Source organism: Schistocerca nitens, chromosome 8 (assembly GCF_023898315.1).
Source record: "Schistocerca nitens isolate TAMUIC-IGC-003100 chromosome 8, iqSchNite1.1, whole genome shotgun sequence".
Lineage (NCBI taxonomy): Eukaryota > Metazoa > Arthropoda > Insecta > Orthoptera > Acrididae > Schistocerca > Schistocerca nitens.
This window is the reverse complement of record NC_064621.1, coordinates 602,364,941-602,387,347: the sequence shown is the minus strand read 5'-3', so window position 1 is coordinate 602,387,347 and position 22,407 is coordinate 602,364,941. Positions and strand designations below refer to the sequence as shown.

The 22,407-nt window shown below is 39.2% G+C and overlaps 1 protein-coding gene across 1 annotated transcript in view; it reads left to right on the top strand.

Moving 5' to 3' along the window:
- Nucleotides 1-22,407, top strand: part of LOC126199137 (uncharacterized) — a 180,907-nt gene that overhangs the window by 147,082 nt on the left and 11,418 nt on the right. The window contains exons 4-5 of the mRNA XM_049935893.1: nucleotides 565-650; nucleotides 10,291-10,415. Coding sequence (XP_049791850.1) covers nucleotides 565-650; nucleotides 10,291-10,415 — 211 coding nt within the window. The remainder of the gene's footprint in view (nucleotides 1-564; nucleotides 651-10,290; nucleotides 10,416-22,407) is intronic.

The window sequence follows — 22,407 nt, the reverse complement described above, 5'->3', positions numbered from 1 at the left end:
ATGGTCCTTGCGGTGACTGAAACACCAGTTGCACGTCGGATCGACGATAACGATGACCAGGGCTCCGAATGCCTCTCTGACAATTCCCGTCTTCACATTCTACGTCGACTGCTGTGTTCGGCACGGTTCACCCATTCCTGCCAACACGGTTGAATAGTGGCATCGCTCCTATTCAGATTGTGCTGATTACTACTCCTTTTAGCCCAACTACAGATCCTCTCTCAAATCTGCATATATTGCTCACACAACTGTATGTGAGGCATAGTTGCTGTCCAGCTGAGTACATGGAACAAAATTTATAATGACTTTGTGCCCTGATATTGAGATGTCCCCTGTTAACTATTCTTGCCAGCTGTGCAGTGAAATTGCATTGCAGCATCACACATTCGTCTGTCAGCCGCAGAAACATGCAGTTTTGCATTTTCTGTCGATGCCTGTATGAATATTAATTTGTGGCCAATTTACTTAAAACCTTCGTGATACATCATTTCTTTTTTTGTCTTGGTGTGTATGTTATGTCGTGTTAATTTCTCTTATTAACAGAAGATGTAATTTTTGTTCCAGAACTAACAAGTACCTGCAAAAATCATCAATAACAAGAATGTGCGCAGTAAGCGGATTCTTCATTTCCATTCCTGTTTTCCTCACAGGTAAGGGAGTCAATTATATATATCTTCTGATCTTGACCGTACTATTTTTGTAATGGAAGCATTTTAACTCACCTTATTGTTTATCTTTCTGATAATGTGTTTCTTCACCATACACACTGTCCCAGCTAAGCCTCGGTACATCTGTGTATGTCTTGCAATAGTTAACTCTGAAGGATGACTTTGTCTCTAAGCTCAGCAATATTTTCGGTGGTGTTTATGTGTCAGATGACTGTTCGGTGCCTCAGCTTTACAGTGAGTGGTTGCCCTTACACCTTCCATTATTTACGCCCCACTCAGGACTGCCCAGCATCATATTAATGACTATTTATTACATAATGACGAGTTGCTCTTTTTTAATTGTAGCCCAATAACTTGTGGTAGCATCTTTTTCTTGTCTGTTATTTCTTTTCATAATCTTTCATGCCAAAATATGCCACTACTACACAACATCTCTTCTGGTGTACTCTACTTTAAATGTAGGCAATCAGCTTAGATTCTGAAAATAATGTCTGCAAACATAATTTGCACTTTTTCACATGATATCCACAAAGTTATGGATCAATCCTGAAAGAATCCAGGTAGTTGGGTGGATGCAGCTTTCCTTCACTTCTGAACAGAAGTAAATTTGTGTCTAGATTAAGGATTCTTGGCAGGATAGGTGCAGCACATTATCTGAGATGGAGAGTCATTGACAAATGTGGAAGTAATTTCATAAATGCCCTGGGAAGTATGTTGTGACACTTGCTGTTATCATTACATGGTGTATTAATCATCTTTGTGATAACTTTTAGTAGATGATGCAGTTATCTGTAATAAAGCACTGTCTGAGAAAACTTCATAAATATTCCATCACTGTTCATAAGGTTTCAAAGTGCTGCCAATTTTGACAACTTGTTTAAAATGTTCACAAATCTAAAATTGTACATTGCACAAAATGAGAAAAGTAATGTTCTATGACTGCGATGTGAGTATGTCACATCTGGAATTGGCAAACTCACACAAATAGCGAGGTGTAACATTTTGAAGGGTTATGAAATCAAATGGTCACATAGGCTCAGTCATAGGTAAAGCAGGTGGCAGACTTTGGTTCACTGGTAAGGTATTAAGAAAATGTTATCTACACAGTAAATTGCTTACAAAATACTCATGTGACCCATCCTAGAACATTGCTCAAGTGTATGAGACCTGTATCAGGTAGTACTAATGGGATATTGAAAATACATACACATAGGGTCATCACAAACTTCCACATATTTTTTTAATCCATGCAAGAGCGTCATGCGACACGATGCATGCATTGCGGCGACACGATGCATGCCCAATTCATCAGTCAACATTCGTTGATATGTTTCATAACCAATACCCACTTCATCCTCAAGGTCTTGAATGGTTTGAAGCCGATCCGCACGAACCAATTGTTGAAGTTTGGCAACAATGTCTGGCATTGTGTGGGTAACAGTCCTTCCAGTCTGAGCATCACCTTTGACGTCTGTACAGCCGGCACTGAACCGAGCATGCCACTCAAACACATGCGTACGACTCAGTCTCTGTCCTCCAAACACTTGTTGAATGATTGAAAGGGTCTCCATATCACTTTTCCCGAGATTCGCACAGAATTTGATACACATGCACTGTTCTTTTCGCGGATCCATCATAAAATCGCCAACCACCAAACACAGAGTACTATGGAAATCATTGTGGACACACAACATGTCCTCCCAGCTGAATGCCACTCTGCACACTGACTCATCAGATACGCAGCTCTCACCACCTAGTGGTGCAAATATCTACTACTCATACTTTCCAGATGGCAGCACCAGTCATGAAAATTTAGATTCCACCTTGTATCTAATTTTTGCCATGAACTTTTACAGTGTATCTTTGTGGCATGTTAGTCATAGCCCGAGCCACACAACAGCACTTTATGTACTGTGCCTTTAGAAGACAGTAATAGAAATTATCTTCATACAAGCTTAAGCAGAAGTAACTACAAAACGTTCACATTTGAAGAGCTTACCATTATGGTTTGAAGGGCAATAAAAATCAACAGATACAAGGGCTCCTGCCCATTTATATGAGGAACTGCCAAATTACATACATATGTATGTCTGTATGTATGTGTGTAAATGTGTATGCATGCACTTGTGTATGTGGATTAAAACAACATATGCTGGAAGGATGATAAAGGCTTAGCGTTTCATTGAAAAATAAATCATTAGAGTTGAGGACATGTATATGTACACTGCCTAGGTAAAACAATTACATGGAGTTGTATTCTGAATTTATACTAGCAGCATTAAATAAAAAAATAAATGATACACAAATAAAGGCATTGTGAACACAAATTTTTTTTTGGGGGGGGGGGGGGATATAAAAATAGCTGGGGTTAACATTTGTGTGCAAAAAAGTGATAAACTAGCCACTAGACAAAGAAGTGTAATTCATAATTCTTTATGAATGCATCTGCGAATGACATATGACATCAAGGGATCACCAATTTAGTATTGGAGGGCAGCGTGGAGGGTAAAAATCGTAGAGGGAGACCAAGAGATGAATATACCAAGCAGATTCAGAAGGATGTAGGTTGCGGTAGGTACTGGGAGATGAAGAAGCTTGCACAGGATAGAGTAGCATGGAGAGCTGCATCAAACCAGTCTCAGAACTGAAGACCACAACAACAAAAACAACAATGTCCAAACTAGAAAGAGGATTAAGAATGAGAAAACTTAATCTACTGAGAAAATAATAAATTTTTAAACAAGAAAAGAAGAGGTTCTGGGATATTTGGGTATGTTTTAGAAGTCTGAAGCAAAAATGAAGGAATACCATTGCACCTGGAGGTGATAGCGGACACGTGTCAATGATAGGATTTCAAGTTGTGGGTGCTGAATTCAAAAATGAAATCAGGTTTTGTGGACTTAATTTTCTCTTGGCGACCTACCCTCTATGTATTAACATCCTTGATAACACTACACAATGGTTGTTCTTCTGTGGCATAACGTAAATATTCCACTAATTTAACTGTTGCAAAATAATAAAAATATGTACAAGGGATTTCCACACATGACCCTCAGTTCAGAAGTCAACCTTCAGGAAATTGGGTGGTTTGGCAGCACTGCCACTGAGTCATGCGTGAACATGTAGAATCATGTTGCATTTGTTAGCATTTTCATTTCAGCATTTCGAATTCTGACAATTGCTGGAAGTGAATGCTTGCTATTGTAAGTACATGAAGGTTGTGTTCATCTGATAGGAAGAAATGCTTTGTATCAGAGTAAATGATACAAATTCTTTATGTTACATCTGTACGGAGTTAACTTTGAAATTGCAAAAGAAGAATCTTAATCTTCTTGTTAAGAATTGCTGTGAATTTTATTTCAGGTGGAAGGTTGGTGCTCAGGACAAGAACTGTCATCCTGCTGCCGCCCCCCCCCCCCCTTTCCCACCTCATATGCTTTTAGTCATGTTATACACTACTGACAAGCTGGGTAAAAAGGTAATGTCACATGATCTTTGCTGTTCCCATCATTTCGAAGAGATTAGATTAGATAAGTACTTGTTCCATAGATCATGAATACGACACTTCATAATGATGTGGAACGTGTCAGGTTAATAAAAGATGCCAATCCAAGATATTACATTACACAAAATATTACATGACATTTAATTTTTTTTGTGGGGGATGGGGAAATTACCCACTTACTATATCCAAAAATTCATCAAATGAGTAGAAGGAGTTACCATTCAGAAATTCTTTAAATTTCCTTTTAAATGCTATATGGCTATCTGTTAGACTTTTGATGCTATTAAGTAAGTGACCAAAGACTTTTGTGGCAGCATAATTTACCCCCTTCTGAGCCACAGTTACATTTATCCTTGAGTAATGAAGATCATCCTTTCTCCTAGTGCTGTAGCCATGTACACTGCTATTACTTTTGAATTCGTTCGGATTGTTAATAACAAATTTCATAAGTGAATATATATATATTGTGAGACTATAGTGAAGATCCCTAGCGCTTTAAATAAGTGTCTGCAGGATGATCTTGGATGAGCTCCAGCAATTATTCTGATAACATGCTTTTGTGCAATGAACACTCTTTTACTCAATGATGAGTTACCCCAGAATATGATGCCATACGAAAGCAGAGAATGAAAACAGGCGTGGTAAGCTAATTTACTGAGATGTATATGGCCAAAATTTGCAATGATCCTAATAGCTGAACTCAAACGAAACAGCAGATCTTCAGTGTGTTTTTTCCAGTTCAATCCCTCATCAATGCATAAACCTAGAAATTTTGAATATTCTACCTTAGCTACCGATTTCTGATCGAAGTCTATATTTATTAATGGTGTCATTCCATTTACTGTGTGGAACTGTATATTCCGTGCTTTGTCAAAGTTTAACAGACCAAACAAAATACTCACATTTGTCTGACAGAAATAGATGGCATCCCCTCAAAAACAAGGAAAATTGTACAATATTCTAATTAACCATTTGCTATAAAGTCTATGTCTCACTGTGAAGAACTGCCAATACCAGTGTCCTCTGCAGAAGTCAGAGATAGAGATATGAATGCTGAGCCAACAGTTCGAGGCCACTGTGCATCATATGAGCAACACCTTTTTGTCTGAAGGGATTTCAGTGATATTATTCTTGATTTAAATATGTCAACGCAACAGGCTGAGCTTCTATCTTCGTGATTAAAAGGATGGAATCTTCTTTGTTTTATAAAAGTGAGTTTTTATCATGACAGTCGTGCTGTTTTTTTCTGAACATTTCTCCAATGAAGGTGCCATGGTTTTTCATAATGATATTAAGTCCATCATCCGACTCTTCATCATGATTTCTGTGTAAATGAGTTGTGTTTGTTCATAGATTCCAGCAAAGTTTGTCTGAAAACAATAATTCTCCACAATGAGAACAAGTTTTCTTCTTTCCGAATTACTTATGAAGTTAATCTGATGAATACAAAAGAGAAATTTAAATTGCCACTGGTGGGGAGGCTTGCGTGCCTCACTGATACAGATAGCCGTACCGTAGGTGCAACCACAAGGGTGGGGTATCTGTTGAGAGGCCAGACAAACATGTGGTTCCTGAAGAGGGGCAGCAGCCTTTTCAGTAGTTGCAGGAGCAACAGTCTGGATGATTGACTGATCTGGCCTTGTAACATTAACCAAAACAGCCTTGCTGTGCTGCTACTGTGAACGGCTCAAAGCAAGGGGAAACTACAGCTGTAATTTTTTCCCAAGGGCATGCAGCTATATTGTATGGTTAAACGATAATGGCATCCTCTTGGGTAAAACATTCCGGACGTAAAATAGTCCCCCCATTCAGATCTCCAGGCGGGAACAACTCAGGAGGACATCGTTATCAGGAGAAAGAAAACTGGCGTTCTGTGGATCGGAGCGTAGAATATCAGATCCCTTAATCGGTTAGGTAGGTTGGAAAATTTAAAAAGGGAAATGGACAGGTTAAAGTTAGATATAGTGGGAATTAGTAAAGTTTGGTGGCAGGAGGAACAAGACTTCTGGTCAGGTGAATACAGGGTTATATAAATACAAAATCGAATAGGGGTAATGCAGCAGTAGGTTTAGTAATGAATAAAAAGTAGCAGTGTGGGTAAGCTACTACAAACAGCGTAGTGAAGGCATTATTGTAGCCAAGATAGACAATAAGCCCACGCCTACCACAATAGTACAAGTTTATATGCCAACTAGCTCTGCAGATGACGAATAAATTGAAGAAATTTATGATGAGATAAAATAAATTATTCAGATAGTGAAGGGAGACGAAAATTTGATAGTCATGGGTGACTGGAATTCGATAGTAGGAAAAGGAAGAGAAGGAAACGTAGTAAGTGAATATGGATTGGGGGTAAGAAATGAAAGAGGAAGCCACCTGGTAGAATTTTGTACAGGGCATAACTTAATCATAGCTAACACTTGGTTTAAAAATCACGAAAGCAGGTTGTATACCTGGAAGAGGCCTGGAGACACTGGAAGGTTTCAGATAGATTATATAATGGTAAGACAGAAATTTAGAAACCAGGTTTTAAATTGTAAGACATTTCAGGGGCAGATGTGGACTCTGACCACAATCTATTGGTTATGAACTGTAGATTAAAATTGAAGAAACTGCGAAAAGGTGGGAATTTAAGGAGATGGGATCTGGATAAACTGAAAGAACCAGAGGTTGTAGAGAGTTTCAGAGAGAGCATTAGGGAACGATTTACAAGAGTGGTGGAAAGAAATACAGCAGAAGAAGAATGGGTAGCTTTGAGAGATGAAATAGTGAAGGCAGCAGAGGATCAAGTAGGTAAAAAGACGAGGGCTAGTAGAAATCCTTGGGTACCGAAAGAGATATTGAACTTAATTGATGAAAGGAGAAAATATAAAAATGTAGTAAATGAAGTAGGCAGAAAGGAATACAAACATCTCAAAAATGAGATTGACAGGAAGTGCAAACTGGCTAAACAGGGATGGTTAGAGGATAAATCCAAAGATGTAGAGGCATATATAGATACTGCCTACAGGAAAATTAAAGAGACCTTTGGAGAAAACAGAACCACCTGTATGAATATCAAGAGCTCAGAACGTAGATGAAGATGAAATGGAAGACATGATACTGCGTGAAGAATTTGACAGAGCACTGAAAGACCTAAGTCGAAACAATACCTCAGGAGTAGACAACGTTCCATTAGAGCTACCGATAGCCTCGGGAGAGCCACCCCTGACAAAATTCTACTATCTGGTGAGAACTATCAGCCAGGTGAAATACCCTCATAATACCATCACACTTCAAGAAGAATAAAATAATTCCCAAAGAATGAAGGTGTCGACAGGTGAAAATTACTGAAGTATCAGTTTAATAAGTCACAGGTGCAAAATACTAACACGAATCCTTTACAGAAGAATGGATAAAATGGTTGAAGCCGACCTTGGGGAAGATCAGTTTGGATTCAGGAGAAATGTAATGCGAGGCAATGCTGACCCTACGACATCTCATAGAAAATAGGTTGAGGAAAGGCAAACCTACATTTATAGCATCTGTAGATTTAGAGAAGGCTTTTGACAATGTTGATTAGAATATTCTCTTTCAAATTCTGAAGGTGGCAGGGGTAAAATACAGGGAGCGAAAGGTTATTTACAATTTTTATAGAAACCATATGGCAGTTATAAGAGTAAAGGGGTATGAAAGGGAAGCAGTGGTTGGGAAGGGAGTGAGACAGGGTTGTAGCATATCCCTGAAGTTATTCGATCTGTATACTGAGCAAGCAGTAAAGGAAACAAAAGAAAAATTTGGACTAAGAATTAAAATCCAGGGAGGAAGCAATAAAAACTTTGAGGTTTGCCGATGGCATTGTAATTCTGTCAGAGACAGCAAAGGATCCGGAAGAGCAGTTGCATGGAATGGACAGTGTCTTGAAAGGAGAATATAAGATGAAAAGCAAAATGAGGATAATGGAATGTAGTCTAATTAAATCAGGCGATGCTTAGAGAATTAGATTAGGAAATGAGACACTTAAAGTAGTAGATGGCTTTTGCTATTTGGGCAGAAAAATAACTGATGATGGTCAAAGCAGAGAGGATGTAAAATGGAGACTGGCAATGGCAAGGAAAGCGTTTTTGAAGAAGAGAAATTTGTTAACATAGAGTATAGATTTAAGTGTTAGGAAGTCTTTTCTGAAAGTATTTGTATGGAGTGTGGCCATGTGTGGAAGTGAAACATTGACGATAAATAGTTTACACAAGAAGAGAATAGAAGCTTTCGAAATGTAGTGCTGCAGAAGAATACTGAAGATTAGATGGGTAGATGACATAACTAATGAGAAGGTACTGAATAGAATTGGGAAGAAGAGGAGTTTGTGGCACAACTTAACTACAAGAAGGGATCGGTTGGTAGGACATGTTCTGAGGCATCAAGGGATCACCAATTTACTATTGGAGGGAAGTGTGGAGGGTAAAAATCATTCAGGGAGACCAAGAGATGAATACACTAAGCAGATTCAGAAGGATTTAGGTTGCAATAATTACTCGGAGATGAAGAAGCTTGTGCAGGATAGAGTAGCATGGAGGGCTGCATCAAACCAATCTTGGGTCTGAAGACCACAACTCAACACACTTACACTTATCCTTACCAAATATGAAAAATACAAACAGTGTGTATGTGGAAAACTCAAGGTAGTTATAACTCTTTTCGGCATGCACATCGGAACACAAAACATGGATGCTTTCTATGCGAGTAGTGCGGTAGAGAGAGAGGGAAAAAAAACACACACACACACAATTATGGAAAAATGGCCTACTAGGAACAAACTACTGCCTGGACAGATCAATGTAGTATATACTTCTCTTGTTGTATCTACTTCCACACAACATTAAATTGGCACTCGTAAAGACTTTGTGAAGCCATGAAAAAAAACTTCACTTGGATTGACATACTGGTGAGAGAAGGTTCCAAGAATCAATGGAGCAAAAATAAATGGAGGAATGTTTGTAGGACCACATATTAAATAAAGGACATCTGATGAACATTGATTTGTTGAGTTATTTTAAATGAATGGCATGAATGTCTTTCACAAGTGTCCTCAAGACCATTTTAGACAACCATAGGGTGCAGAACTGACGCAATACTGGTGAGAACTACTGAGATTATGCCACCTTATATGATGTGATTTGTCAATTAAAATACATTTTTTGAGTGATCATTTTGACTACTTCCCAGATAATCGTGGTGCCATTAGTGACAAACATGGAGAAAAGTACCACCAGGGCTTTCCTCAAATGAAAAAGCATTATCAAGGCAAATGGAGAACCACTATGTTGTCCATCTAGTACTGGTCCTTATAAAGTGACACTCCTGAGGCAAATTATCACAAGAAATAGTCTTAGATATGATTCTTTATGTTTCTTTATTCTTACTGTAGATTTTATTTCATGCCTTTGCATACTGACAGATTATTTGCTGTTCGCATATAGAAATCTTGTTGAAAGACTGAGTCATTTTGTCAGATACGTATAATATACAGGCTGCCATAAACATTTACAAAAACTATTATTACCTAAAAGCTATGGCTAGTGCAGAAAATCTGAAATTAGATCTGAATTCAGAGATTGAATAACAGTTTATATGGTTCTTGTAACTAAATTTTTTTAAGGAAACTTCAATGTTTTGGTTGATCTATTTAATTAGCATGTATAGGATCATTGTTGCACTCTTCCATCCAGGTATTTATTTCCTGTAGTTAGCCAACAGCCATCCCCATGTGATGTGTGTCCTGCAACCCTTTGAGTTGCAGGAGCCAGAAGCAGAATTATCTGCCACACAAATAATATTGCGACCACTCCTCAAGTCTGTGTCCACATAGTTGGAGTGGCTGGATATTTGAAATAACAGATCAGTTGGCCTTATATCCTAGGAACATGAATTCTTTTTTTACCAAAATGTTTTCTTTATCTGCACTTCTATAGTTACACACATTTTTGTCTCTGTAATTCTTGATATATATTTGCTGGTGGCTCCAATTGATATTCAATCAGTTTTATTCTTAAGTCTAGCAGCAGTAATTCATAATTAATAATCAATAATTAATGTTATTTCACTGTATGCTAATTACTAAGCAAATTTCTCTCTTTCCAGGAATCATCTTGTACACATTCATCCAATTCCATTCAACTCCAGCCATAATAACCAGCGTATTTATTGGTGTTGGTATTGTGTTCTGTGGTTGTGCCATGGTTCACAATGTTTTCGTGTGGCAAAGGGTAAGTTTTACAAGGTATTTCATCATTGATTGACTCAAATACAAAAGATATCCATAAAGTAATCCTCCATTTTCTTGTAGCATAGGAAGTAATGTGGGGGTACAGAACAGCTGCTACAATCATGCAGTAGATCAGTAAGCTTAGAGCTGCAACATTGATTCTTTATGGCTCCAACGTTTATTTGAAACAAAACTAGCAATTAAATATCCCTCTAAATGTGATACACATTCAGTAATACTGAGTTTGCGGTTCGATGTGAAATCTGTGGTGCATACATCTACCAGTACAAAAAATTCAGGAAATTCATAAATTTATGTAATCATGAGAATGATTCTGGAAGCAAAGCTGAATGGAACTTCTTCGTGATGAGCCATGGTAAATCACCACATGATGGAGTTACTGGAAAAGCAAAACGACTTATAGCGCGTGCAGGCTTTGGCAGCCTAAGGAAAAACAAATTTTGATACTGTTTGACTCGTTCACATTTTATGATGAGAATGTGCATGGGATCAAGTTTTGGAAATGACTAAATCACTTGTGAAACGAGAGATATTCACCAAACTGTGCCAATTGATGGAAACCAAATTCAGATCAGCAAAGTTTAAAATGATACAGCTTTTTTATAGCTAAATTGAGCTGTTTTGGGGAACAGATTTTCAGTCTCCAATCTGGACAATATATAACCTGTATTCATGATGATAAATGGTGGATTTCCTCCACAACTGAACTGACCAGAATGAGAAACAAGGCTGGAAGTGACAGGTTATGTGAAATGTGTAACAAGCTTGTAAAACACACGGACGTAAGTGTGATTTGTGGACTGTGGTGTAGGAACTTCTTTCACAGTGTTTGTGTTAACCTTACTAACAGCAAAGTTCACTTGGTAAATTGTTCAAAAGAATGAATTAAGTTCTGCTGTGATGCATGTGAAGCTAAGTAGTAGTAGTAGTAGTAGTAGTAGTAGCTTTATTCATCCATAGATCTCTTTTTACTAGGATATAGGACATGTCAAAGAAATTACAAGTTTAGACCAAATTAAAATAAGTTAAACCATATACATTTACAGACTTCTAGTTGGAGACAATCATTAGATTTACTCCTGGTATACAATACTTTTTTAACAAATAAATTATTAAATAATGTAATGCTACACTGTTCACTCATATCTCACTATGTCACTACACACACACACACACACACTGGTAATCTCTGGGCCATTTTCTGTACCACAACTTCTCATTTGCTATCCTGAAAAACTGAGTCAGCATCCCTCTATAATAAGTGGTATGTTGCACTCAGAAAGAGGAAGAGGTGTTAGTATTGTGCAATGCATAGCTTGGGGACAAGCTTTTTTAGAAAAGGAAGAAAGAAGGCAAAAAACATAGTGTGAAGGTGTTATGTGGAACATTGGATGTTTTATAATCATTATTATTATTTATTTGTACAACACTATTTTACCAAACCCCTACTCTGTTTTATCTAAGTAATCCTTCAATCTATAAAATGTATTGCACAACAGGTACTTTTTATCTGCCTGTTTAAATAAGTGTATTTTTGCAATTTTTTATCTCTTTTGGAAATTTTTTGTACAGTTTTATTTCTCGGTAAAAAATGCTGTTTTGAGTTTTATGTTTATTTTTTCTTGGCAAATGTAAGTTGAGTCTTGTTCCATGGCCATGGACAGAACAGTAATTACCAACGTTATTTTTGATGTGTACAACTGACTGGTAAATCTTTTCACACGGAGCTGTTAAAATACCCAGTGTTTTGAACACATCTTTACAATGAGCTTAACTACCAGTTTTGGTTATGATTCTTATGGCTCTTTTCTGGAGTTTGAAAATTGTGTTCATATTTTGTGTATTTGTTCCCCAAAAAAGTAATGCCATAGCTAAGAATTGAGTGTACATATGAATAGAATGTAACTAAAAGACACTGCATGTTACACACTGATAAGAGGATTCTAAAGGCATAACATGCTGATGATATTGTGTTTGCAAGTACCTTTGTGTGTTCACACCACTTCTATTGAGAATCAATATTCATTCCTAGAAATTTTGCAATTGTTACACAGTCTATAGAGGTGCCATCTACGTTTAATTTAACATTGTCATTTTCCCTCTTCAAACTGAAATTCATGGCATTAGTTTTCTTTATGTTCAATGTCACTTTATTGCTTATTGACCAATCATAAACTTCCCTGCGAGCTTCATTTGCTTTCTCTGCAAGGAGTTCTTTTGTTTTCTCAGTGACTATAGTATTGCTGTCATCAGCGAAGAGAATTTTCTCACCATGTGTAACACTACTGGAAAAGTCATTGATGTATATCAGGAATAGTATTGGTTCTAATATGCTACATTGTGGAACTCCTATATTAATGTATTTTGGTTCTGATAAGTGTTTTCCTAATGCTGAGATCTATTTGAAGTATGTGTTATCTCTACTCTTTGTACCCTATCTGCTAGATATGACCAAAACCAGTCATTGGCCATCCCTCTTATTCCTAATGATTCTAATTTATTCAATAGAATCTTGTGGTCACTGTATCAAAGGCCTTAGAAAGATCCAAAAATATGCCTGCGACACACTAATCTTTGCCAAGAACAACAAATACAACCTTTGTGAGTTCTACTATGGGTGGCTCTGTATTTTTTGCCACTTCGGAAACCAAACTGTGATTCACTTAAAAGTTTGTATTTATTCAGGTAATTTATTAATCTGTCTTTCATTACTGCTTCTGTTATTTTTGAGAATGGTGACAGCAGGGAAATGGGCCAGTAACTTTCTGTCTTATGTATTACCTTTCTTAAGCAAAGACACAACTCTTACCTGTTTTAACTGCTCTGGAAATGTCCCTGATGTGAAGGATTCATTTATTATATTTGTTAAGGGGCCTTGCATAATCTCTATGCATTGTTTCAGTACACACATTGGTACTTCATCTAAGCCTACTGACTTTTTTATTTTTTAAACAGTTTTATTGACTTCATTCTCTGTGGTCGGAAGTAACATCATTGTATTTAGTGCAACATTATGTGCTGGTGTTATATTTGTTTTGGGGAATTTTTGCTGTAACTTCTCTGTAATACTTGAAAAATGCTCATTTACATAGTTTGCTAAGTGTTGTGGATCATTTATTACCTTATCCCCCTCCCGTAGCAGTATGTTATTCTGCATTTCTTTGACTCTCCCCATTTCCTTTTTTTATAACTTCCCAGACTGTTTTGCGTTTATTCTCTGAATTATATATTATTTTGTCATTAAATGACTTTTTTTTGCAGCAATCAGCACCTTCCTACAGATCTTTTTGTATCTATGACAGAAATTTAAGAATTCTGGATCATTGCGACTCTTTTTCATAGAACTGAGGTATTTAAGTGTTTGGGAGGACTTCTTAATACCTGCTGTTATCCATCTGTTTTTGTGAGTTGTTGATACAGACATGCATACTTTTGGAAATGCCTTTTCAAAGTTCAATTTAAATAATGTGGAGAATTTAGAGAATTTCATATTCACGTTGGTTTCCTTATACACTTCATCCCAGCATTGTTTTGCTAGTTCCTTTGAAAAATCTTTTATTTTTATTTCTGACAGATGTTGTTTGTAGGCTTGTAGTTTAGGGAATGATTCGATGCCTGGTTTTACTGTTCTTATTTGACAGAAATGGTCTGATAGTCCGAGATCTTTTACAGCTACATCATATTTTTACCTGTCCATATTTGTGGCCACATGGTCAATTACTGATGCAGTCACTGTAGTAACCCTTGTTGCACTATTGACCAATGACATGCCAAAACTTTGAAGAATATTTATGAGGGTGCTGCTGGATTCATTTATGATATTAGTGTTGATGTTAATGTCCCCACACAGAATTATGTTGACCTTTGTACTTGGGACTTTATCTAGAACTTTATTAATTTATTGAAAGAAGTGTCCACACTATCACAGGAAGATCTTTACACACATAAAATGAATAATTTCTTGGTGATATCAAGCCCTGTGAATTTAATAGCTGATATTTGAAAGTGTTTGTCTTCACTTGCTTTACTGTGGTCATGTCTTGATTTGAACTGTGTTCCTTTTCTGATATAAATGCATAATCTTCCACCCCTTGAACCAGTTCTGAAGTAAGAGTTTGCCCTTTCATATGATCATAACACTACATTCTGGATTTCTGTCTCTCTGCAGCAGTGCTCAGTAACACAAACTACTAGACTGGAGCTCAACTTCTAATGGTTGTATTTTATTTTTTATTGATTGCATGATGTTTTAATGGATGATTGTTAAGTCGGTGAAATGCCCCATTTTACTCTTTCCAATTGTTTGTTGATCTTTGTGACATCTGGTATGTGTGATATTTGGAGTTATAAAATCTGTCTTTGTGAGTGATTGTTTCAGTATTTTTTAAACTACTGGAGATACTCTTTAGGTGGGGGAACCTATTGTCAGGATTTATCCTAAAAAAGACTTACTTTTCCTATCCATCTACATCTACATCTACATTTATACTCCGCAAGCCACCCAACGGTGTGTGGCGGAGGGCACTTTACGTGCCACTGTCATTACCTCCCTTTCCTGTTCCAGTCGTGTACGGTTCGCGGGAAGAACGACTGTCTGAAAGCCTCCGTGCGCGCTCTAATCTCTCTAATTTTACATTCGTGATCTCCCCGGGAGGTATAAGTAGGGGGAAGCAATATATTCCATACCTCATCCAGAAATGCACCCTCTCGAAACCTGGCGAGCAAGCTACACCGCAATGCAGAGCGCCTCTCTTGCAGAGTCTGCCATTTGAGTTTATTAAACATCTCCGTAACACTATCACGGTTACCAAATAACCCTGTGACGAAACGCGCCCCTCTTCTTTGGATCTTCTCTATCTCCTCCATCAACCCGATCTGGTACGGATCCCACACTGATGAGCAATACTCAAGTATAGGTCGAACGAGTGTTTTGTAAGCCACCTCTTTTGTTGATGGACTACATTTTCTAAGGACTCTCCCAATGAATCTCAACCTGGTACCCGCCTTACCAACAATTAATTTTATATGATCATTCCACTTCAAATCATTCCGCACGCATACTCCCAGATATTTTACAGAAGTAACTGCTACCAGTGTTTGTTATGCTATCATATAATCATACAGTAAAGGATCCTTCTTTCTATGTATTCGCAATACATTACAATTGTCTATGTTAAGGGACAGTTGCCACTCCCTGCACCAAGTGCCTATCCGCTGCAGATCTTCCTGCATTTCGCTACAATTTTCTAATGCTGCAACTTCTCTGTATACTACAGCATCATCCGCAAAAAGCCGCATGGAACTTCCGACACTATCTACTAGGTCATTTATATATATTTTGAAAAGCAATGGTCCCATAACACTTCCCTAGGCACACCAGAGGTTACTTTAATGTCTGTAGACGTCTCTCCATTGATAACAACATGCTGTGTTCTGTTTGCTAAAAACTCTTCAATCCAGCCACACAGCTGGTCTGATATTCCGTAGGCTCTTACTTTGTTTATCAGGCAACAGTGCGGAACTGTATCGAACGCCTTCCGGAAGTCAAGAAAAATAGCATCTACCTGGGAGCCTGTATCTAATATTTTCTGGGTCTCATGAACAAATAAAGCTAGTTGGGTCTCACACGATCACTGTTTCCGGAATCCATGTTGATTCCTACATAGTAGATTCTGGGTTTCCAAAAACGACATGATACTTGAGCTAAAAACATGTTCTAAAATTCTACAACAGATCGACGTCAGAGATATAGGTCTATAGTTTTGCGCATCTGCTCGACGACCCTTCTTGAAGACTGGGACTACCTGTGCTCTTTTCCAATCATTTGGAACCCTCCATTCCTCTAGAGACTTGCGGTACACGGCTGTTAGAAGGGGGGCAAGTTCTTTCGCATACTCTGTGTAGAATTGAATTGGTATCCCGTCAGGTCCAGTGGACTTTCCTCTGTTGAGTGATTCCAGTTGCTTTTCTATTCCTTGGACACTTATTTCGATGTCAGCCATTTTTTTGTTTGTGCGAGGATTTAGAGAAGGAACTGCAGTTCGGTCTTCCTCTGTGAAACAGCTTTGGAAAAAGGTGTTTAGTATTTTAGCTTTACGCGTGTCATCCTCTGTTTCAATGCCATCATCATCCCGGAGTGTCTGGATATGCTGTTTCAAGCCACTTACTGATTTAACGCAAGACCAGAACTTCCTAGGATTTTCTGTCAAGTCGGTACATAGAATTTTACTTTCGAATTCACTGAACGCTTCACGCATAGCCCTCCTTACGCTAACTTTGACATCATTTAGCTTCTGTTTGTCTGAGAGGTTTTGGCTGCGTTTAAACTTGGAGTGAAGCTCTCTTTGCTTTCGCAGTAGTTTCCTAACTTTGTTGTTGTACCACGGTGGGTTTTTCCCGTCCCTCACAGTTTTACTCGGCACGTACCTGTCTAAAACGCATTTTACGATTGCCTTGAACTTTTTCCATAAACACTCAACATTGTCAGTGTCGGAACAGAAATTTTCGTTTTGATCTGTTAGGTAGTCTGAAATCTGCCTTCTATTACTCTTGCTAAACAGGTAAACCTCCCTCCCTTTTTTTATATTCCTATTAACTTCCATATTCAGGGATGCTGCAACAGCCTTATGATCACTGATTCCCTGTTCTGCACATACAGAGTCGAAAAGTTCGGGTCTGTTTGTTATCAGTAGTTCCAAGATGTTATCTCCACGAGTCGGTTCTCTGTTTAATTGCTCGAGGTAATTTTCGGATAGTGCACTCAGTATAATGTCACTCGATGCTCTGTCCCTACCACCCGTCCTAAACATCTGAGTGTCCCAGTCTATATCTGGTATATTGAAATCTCCACCTAAGACTATAACATGCTGAGAAAATGTATGTGAAATGTATTCCAAATTTTCTCTCAGTTGTTCTGCCACTAATGCTGCTGAGTTGGAAGGTCGCTAAAAGGAGCCAATTATGAACCTAGCTCGGTTGTTGAGTTTAACCTCCACCCATAATAATTCACAGGAACTATCCACTTCTACTTCACTACAGGATAAACTACTACTAACAGCAATGAACACTCCACCACTGGTTGCATGCAATGTATCGTTTCTAAACACCGTCTCTACCTTTGTAAAAATTTCGGCAGAATTTATCTCTGGCTTCAGCCAGCTTACTGTACCTATAACGATTTCAGCTTCGGTGCTTTCTATCAGCGCTTGAAGTTCCGGTACTTTACCAACGCAGCTTCGACAGTTGACAATTACAATACCGATTGCTGCTTGGTAACCGCATGTCCTGACTTTGCCCCGCACCCATTGAGGCTGTTGCCCTTTCTGTACTTGCCCAAGGCCATCTAACCTAAAAAAGCGCCCAGCCCACGCCACACAACACCTGCTACCTGTGTAGCCGCTTGTTGCGTGTAGTGGACTCCTGACCTATCCAGCGGAACCCGAAACCCCACCACCCTATGGCACAAGTCGAGGAATCTGCAGCCCACATGGTCGCAGAACCGTCTCAGCCTCTGATTCAGACCCTCCACTCGGCTCTGTACCAAAGGTCCGCAGTAAGTCCTGTCGATGATGCTGCGGATGGTGAGCTCTGCTTTCATCCCGCTAGCGTGACTGGCAGTCTTCACCAAATCAGATAGCCGCCGGAAGCCAGAGAGGATTTCCTCCGATCCATAGCGACACACATCATTGGTGCCGACATGAGCGACCACCTGTAGATGGGTTCACCCTGTACCCGTCATGGCATCCGGAAGGACCCTTTCAACATCTGGAATGACTCCCCCCGGTATGCACACGGAGTGCACATTGGTTTTCTTCCCCTCTCTTGCTGCCATTTCCCTAAGGGGCCCCATTACGCGCCTGACGTTGGAGCTCCCAACTACCAGTAAGCCCACCCTCTGCGACCACCCAGATCTTGCAGACTGAGGGGCAACCTCTGGAACAGGAGAAGCAGCCATGTCAGGCTGAAGATCAGTATCAGCCTGAGACAGAGCCTGAAATCGGTTCGTCAGACAAACTGGAGAGGCCTTCCGTTCAGCCCTCCGGAATGTCTTTCGCCCCCTGCCACACCTTGAGACGACCTCCCACTCTACCACAGGTGAGGGATCAGCCTCAATGCGGGCAGTATCCTGGGCAACCACAGTCGTAGTCCGATCGGGGGATGCGTGGGACGAGCTGGCCATCCCCGACAAACCCCCATCCGGACCCGCACAGTGATGCCCATTGGCAACAGCCTGAAGCTGTGTGACCGAAGCCAACACTGCCTGAAGCTGGGAGCGAAGGGATGCCAACTCAGCCTGCATCCGAACACAGCAGTTGCAGTCCCTATCCATGCTAAAAACTGTTGTGCAAAGAACATCTGAACTAATCTACAGAGAGCGCAAACAAATTGACAAAATTTAAACGGTTATTAAAATACAAGATTGCCTAGTAAATGCAGTAATGCTGCTACTTGCGCACTGCTGACACACTGCTCGGTGGCGGAAGGAGACTACGCGATTTTACACTATTCAGGTACTAAAACGCGATGCTACAACTCTCAAATACTATAATACGCCCGAAATTTATGAATTAAACAATGCAAGTACCAAAAACACGCAAAGAAATTAAGAATTAAACTATGTAACAAATGAGTGAGCTAGGAGTATACGACTTGCTGCTGCAGCTGCTTATCCAACGGCGGCAGGGAGCACACTCCATGACAATAGGTATTTGGCCCTGTGTGGCCCGAGATCCACCTCCTATACCTGTGTGCATCAACTGTACCAATCTTCCCTTCCCAGCCCTGTTTAGGTGTAGGCCATGCCTAGTGAAACCTCACCTGTTGATAGTTCCGACGGGCACCAGAGAAACTTGAGCAAAGTTGGCTGCCCTCAGAGCCATCCCTAACCCCACACTGATTTGCCTCACAGCTCCATCATGGTGTGGTTGATTATGATGCTGGAACAGCTCAAGAAAGTGTGTGTTGGTGCAGTGAGTCAGGGAAGCTATCTTGTTCAGGTCACCACCTATGTCATATGCCCCATCCTTGTCCAAACTGTTTCCCACCCAACCCACCATCGCTATCACCCACTTTTATAAAGTCCCTACATAAACACCGTAAGTCCTCTATCACATGACTTAGCCCTGCATTTGGTTTGGAGATACTGGTGGCCAGGTACACTGCCCCTAAACTTTCCTGTAACTGAGGGCCTTCACCTCACCCACAGCTACTATCTACCAGCAGCACTTTCTTCTTCCTAACACTTTGTACACGCCTAGGCTTCTTGGCCTCGGTTGAAGTGTGCAGCACATTTTCTGCTATGAGTTCCTTCCTTGCTTCTTATTCCCAACTTAGATGCAGTTCCAGAAGAGAACCTCTTCTGTTCTCCCAACATTCTCCCCACTGAACCACCCCTCCACCCCCCACCCCCCTCCCCCACCCCCAGTGAAAATATTTCCTACGAGACTAGCAACAAATCCTTCTACTCACTAATCTATAAAAGCTCCCACATTTCTCACTCATGGTCAGTTTCGAAAGAATAATTAAGTTTAAAGAATGTTTTAAATTTAAGTTTAAAGAATGTTTTAAATTTGTCAAGGATGCAAGATTGGATGTATGTAAACAAAAAACGACACAAAGGTCTTATGTGCGGCGGTTGTTGTTTTTGTACTGATTTAGAGGTACAATGACAGAAGAATGAATTAGTAATTACCTTTGCGTTTCGAGAATTTACATATCAAGTGTGTATGGTTAGGTTTTTAAACGTTTATAACTTGAAACATTTAGGTCTAGATCGCATCTATCTAACTAGTAAACAGTACAAAATGAGTTAGTTAAATGTGATTTAGAAATGTTTAATTACACTTTTATTGCGACGATAGACACTGATGAAACTAGCAGCTGTCTTTTTTTTTTTTTTTTAGCGAAAGTTGCACTATCCAGAAAACTTGAATAGAATATTTTGTGTTTATTTATGTCGCGATTATCAGGACTTCAGATAACCCTACGTTTTTTCAAGAACAAGCTCTGCTTCGACATTAATACTCAGTTGTGCGGCAAGAACGGACACTACAGCAAGTATACAAAACAAAGAAAATTTAAAATTTACACTATTTCCTCTTAAATAAGTTATTTTAGCGGACGAAGAAAATACTTGTGATCTCACTTGTAGGCCATCTTGGAATGTGCCTTAAATTTCTATATTCCTGATATCTTCAATCAGTACTTCGTTAGGATAGTGAAAAATACTGTCAGTGGAATTCCAGACTCGGGCTTAGATTGTATAGCTCATATACAAAATTCCAGTTGTTGCACTATTCAAAACTGGACTTTAATGCATCCGATGGACATTGTAAAGATACTGAATTCATATGAGCATTAAGAGAGTGCAAATAGCTGTGGCATGCCTTGCTCAGTCCTAAAGAAAATTATGCTGCAGCTTGCTCAGCCACCAACCATATAAATCGACAAATGTTTACTGTTTGGCGTCTTGCATGAATTTCCGAAACTGGTACAGACTGTACCAGTCTACAACAAAGGTGAGCCATGTGAAGTAAACACTCTTAGTCCGATTTCAACAATCCCAAATTTAGCTAAAGTTATGGAATCTGTGATGAAATACCATACACTAAGTTACTTTCAAGACAATAGACTCTTCCAGGACACACAACATAAAGTCAACAGTTACAGCAGCATTGGATTTAATTACAAAGAAAAGTAGGGTTTTGAGGTCAGAGAAAATGTGGTGCTGACACTCTGTGACCTTAGCAAGGCATTTGACTGCATCTCGTACAAGATGCAGCTTAATAAGTGAAAGATGTTGTTCTGGCAACTCTTCAATCTTACCTTGCAAATTGAAGGCAAGTAGTATCAGTCCATGGAGCAATCTCCCAAGAACAAAAATTGGAGCTTGGCATACACTAGGGATCTTTCGTGCTTCTTATTCATGTCAACGACATAGGCCTTAACAACCACATGTTGGTTTCCTGATGACACCACCCTCTTTGCCACAGGAAAAACTGCTGCACAGGTTCTAGAAGTAACAGATGTGCTTTTTAAAAACGTCAAAGAGTGGTTTGTGAAAAATAAAATAAAAATGAATGAAGAAAAAAATGCACCATCTGGTATGCAGCCTCAGCATTGTTGCATGCCAGGATAATGTGGAGGCTGCCAAACTGCTGGGCTCCATGATTGACAACAAACTATCAATGAATGAGCAAAAAGATTATGTGTGCTGCAAGCTGTCCCAATGGGGAGACCAATGGTTGTATTAACTGACCAGTACCTTACATCATTGTATTATGCACTATTTCACAGCCACATTAATTGTGGCCTGCTGTTACAGGGACACTCCTCATGTTGCAAGGGCGTGTTAATGCTAAAAAAAAAATGCTGTAAGGATCATCACTTCAAGCAAAAGATTGGAGTATTGCAAGCCTGTATTCACGCGGATACAAATAATGACCATTTTCAGCCAGTATGTGTTGTTTTCCAATGGTTGCTCACAAAAATGTTCAGCAGGCTGCCTCGGGAAGTGCAACGTCTGCCACCAGAATTATTCAAAAGGAAAATTGCATATGACTTGAAACAGCGTCTAATCTACTCTATTGGAGAATTTTTCAACAGTGAGCAAAATGACTAACAAAAATAAAGTTCTTTTATCTGTTATATGTCCTTATGGTGAACAATTTTCTTTCAACATCTTATAAAAAACAAAAAAACTCATATGTGTGTGCGTAATCTTGACACAGTCCATCCAGTTGTGACTGGAAAATGATGCAGATCTGGGATTAAAGTAATATTTAGTCAGTTGTTTCAAATGAGTATCATGAGAGCACTAAATGCTACTTAAGCAATTTCTGCACACACTGTACCAGCTTATCTGATGAAAATAGGGAATAAGGATTTGGATAAATTTTTGAAGGACCCAACCTGGCAATGGCCAGGTAAACACTGAACACAAAAATGGAAGTAGCTGACAGAATATTTGAACC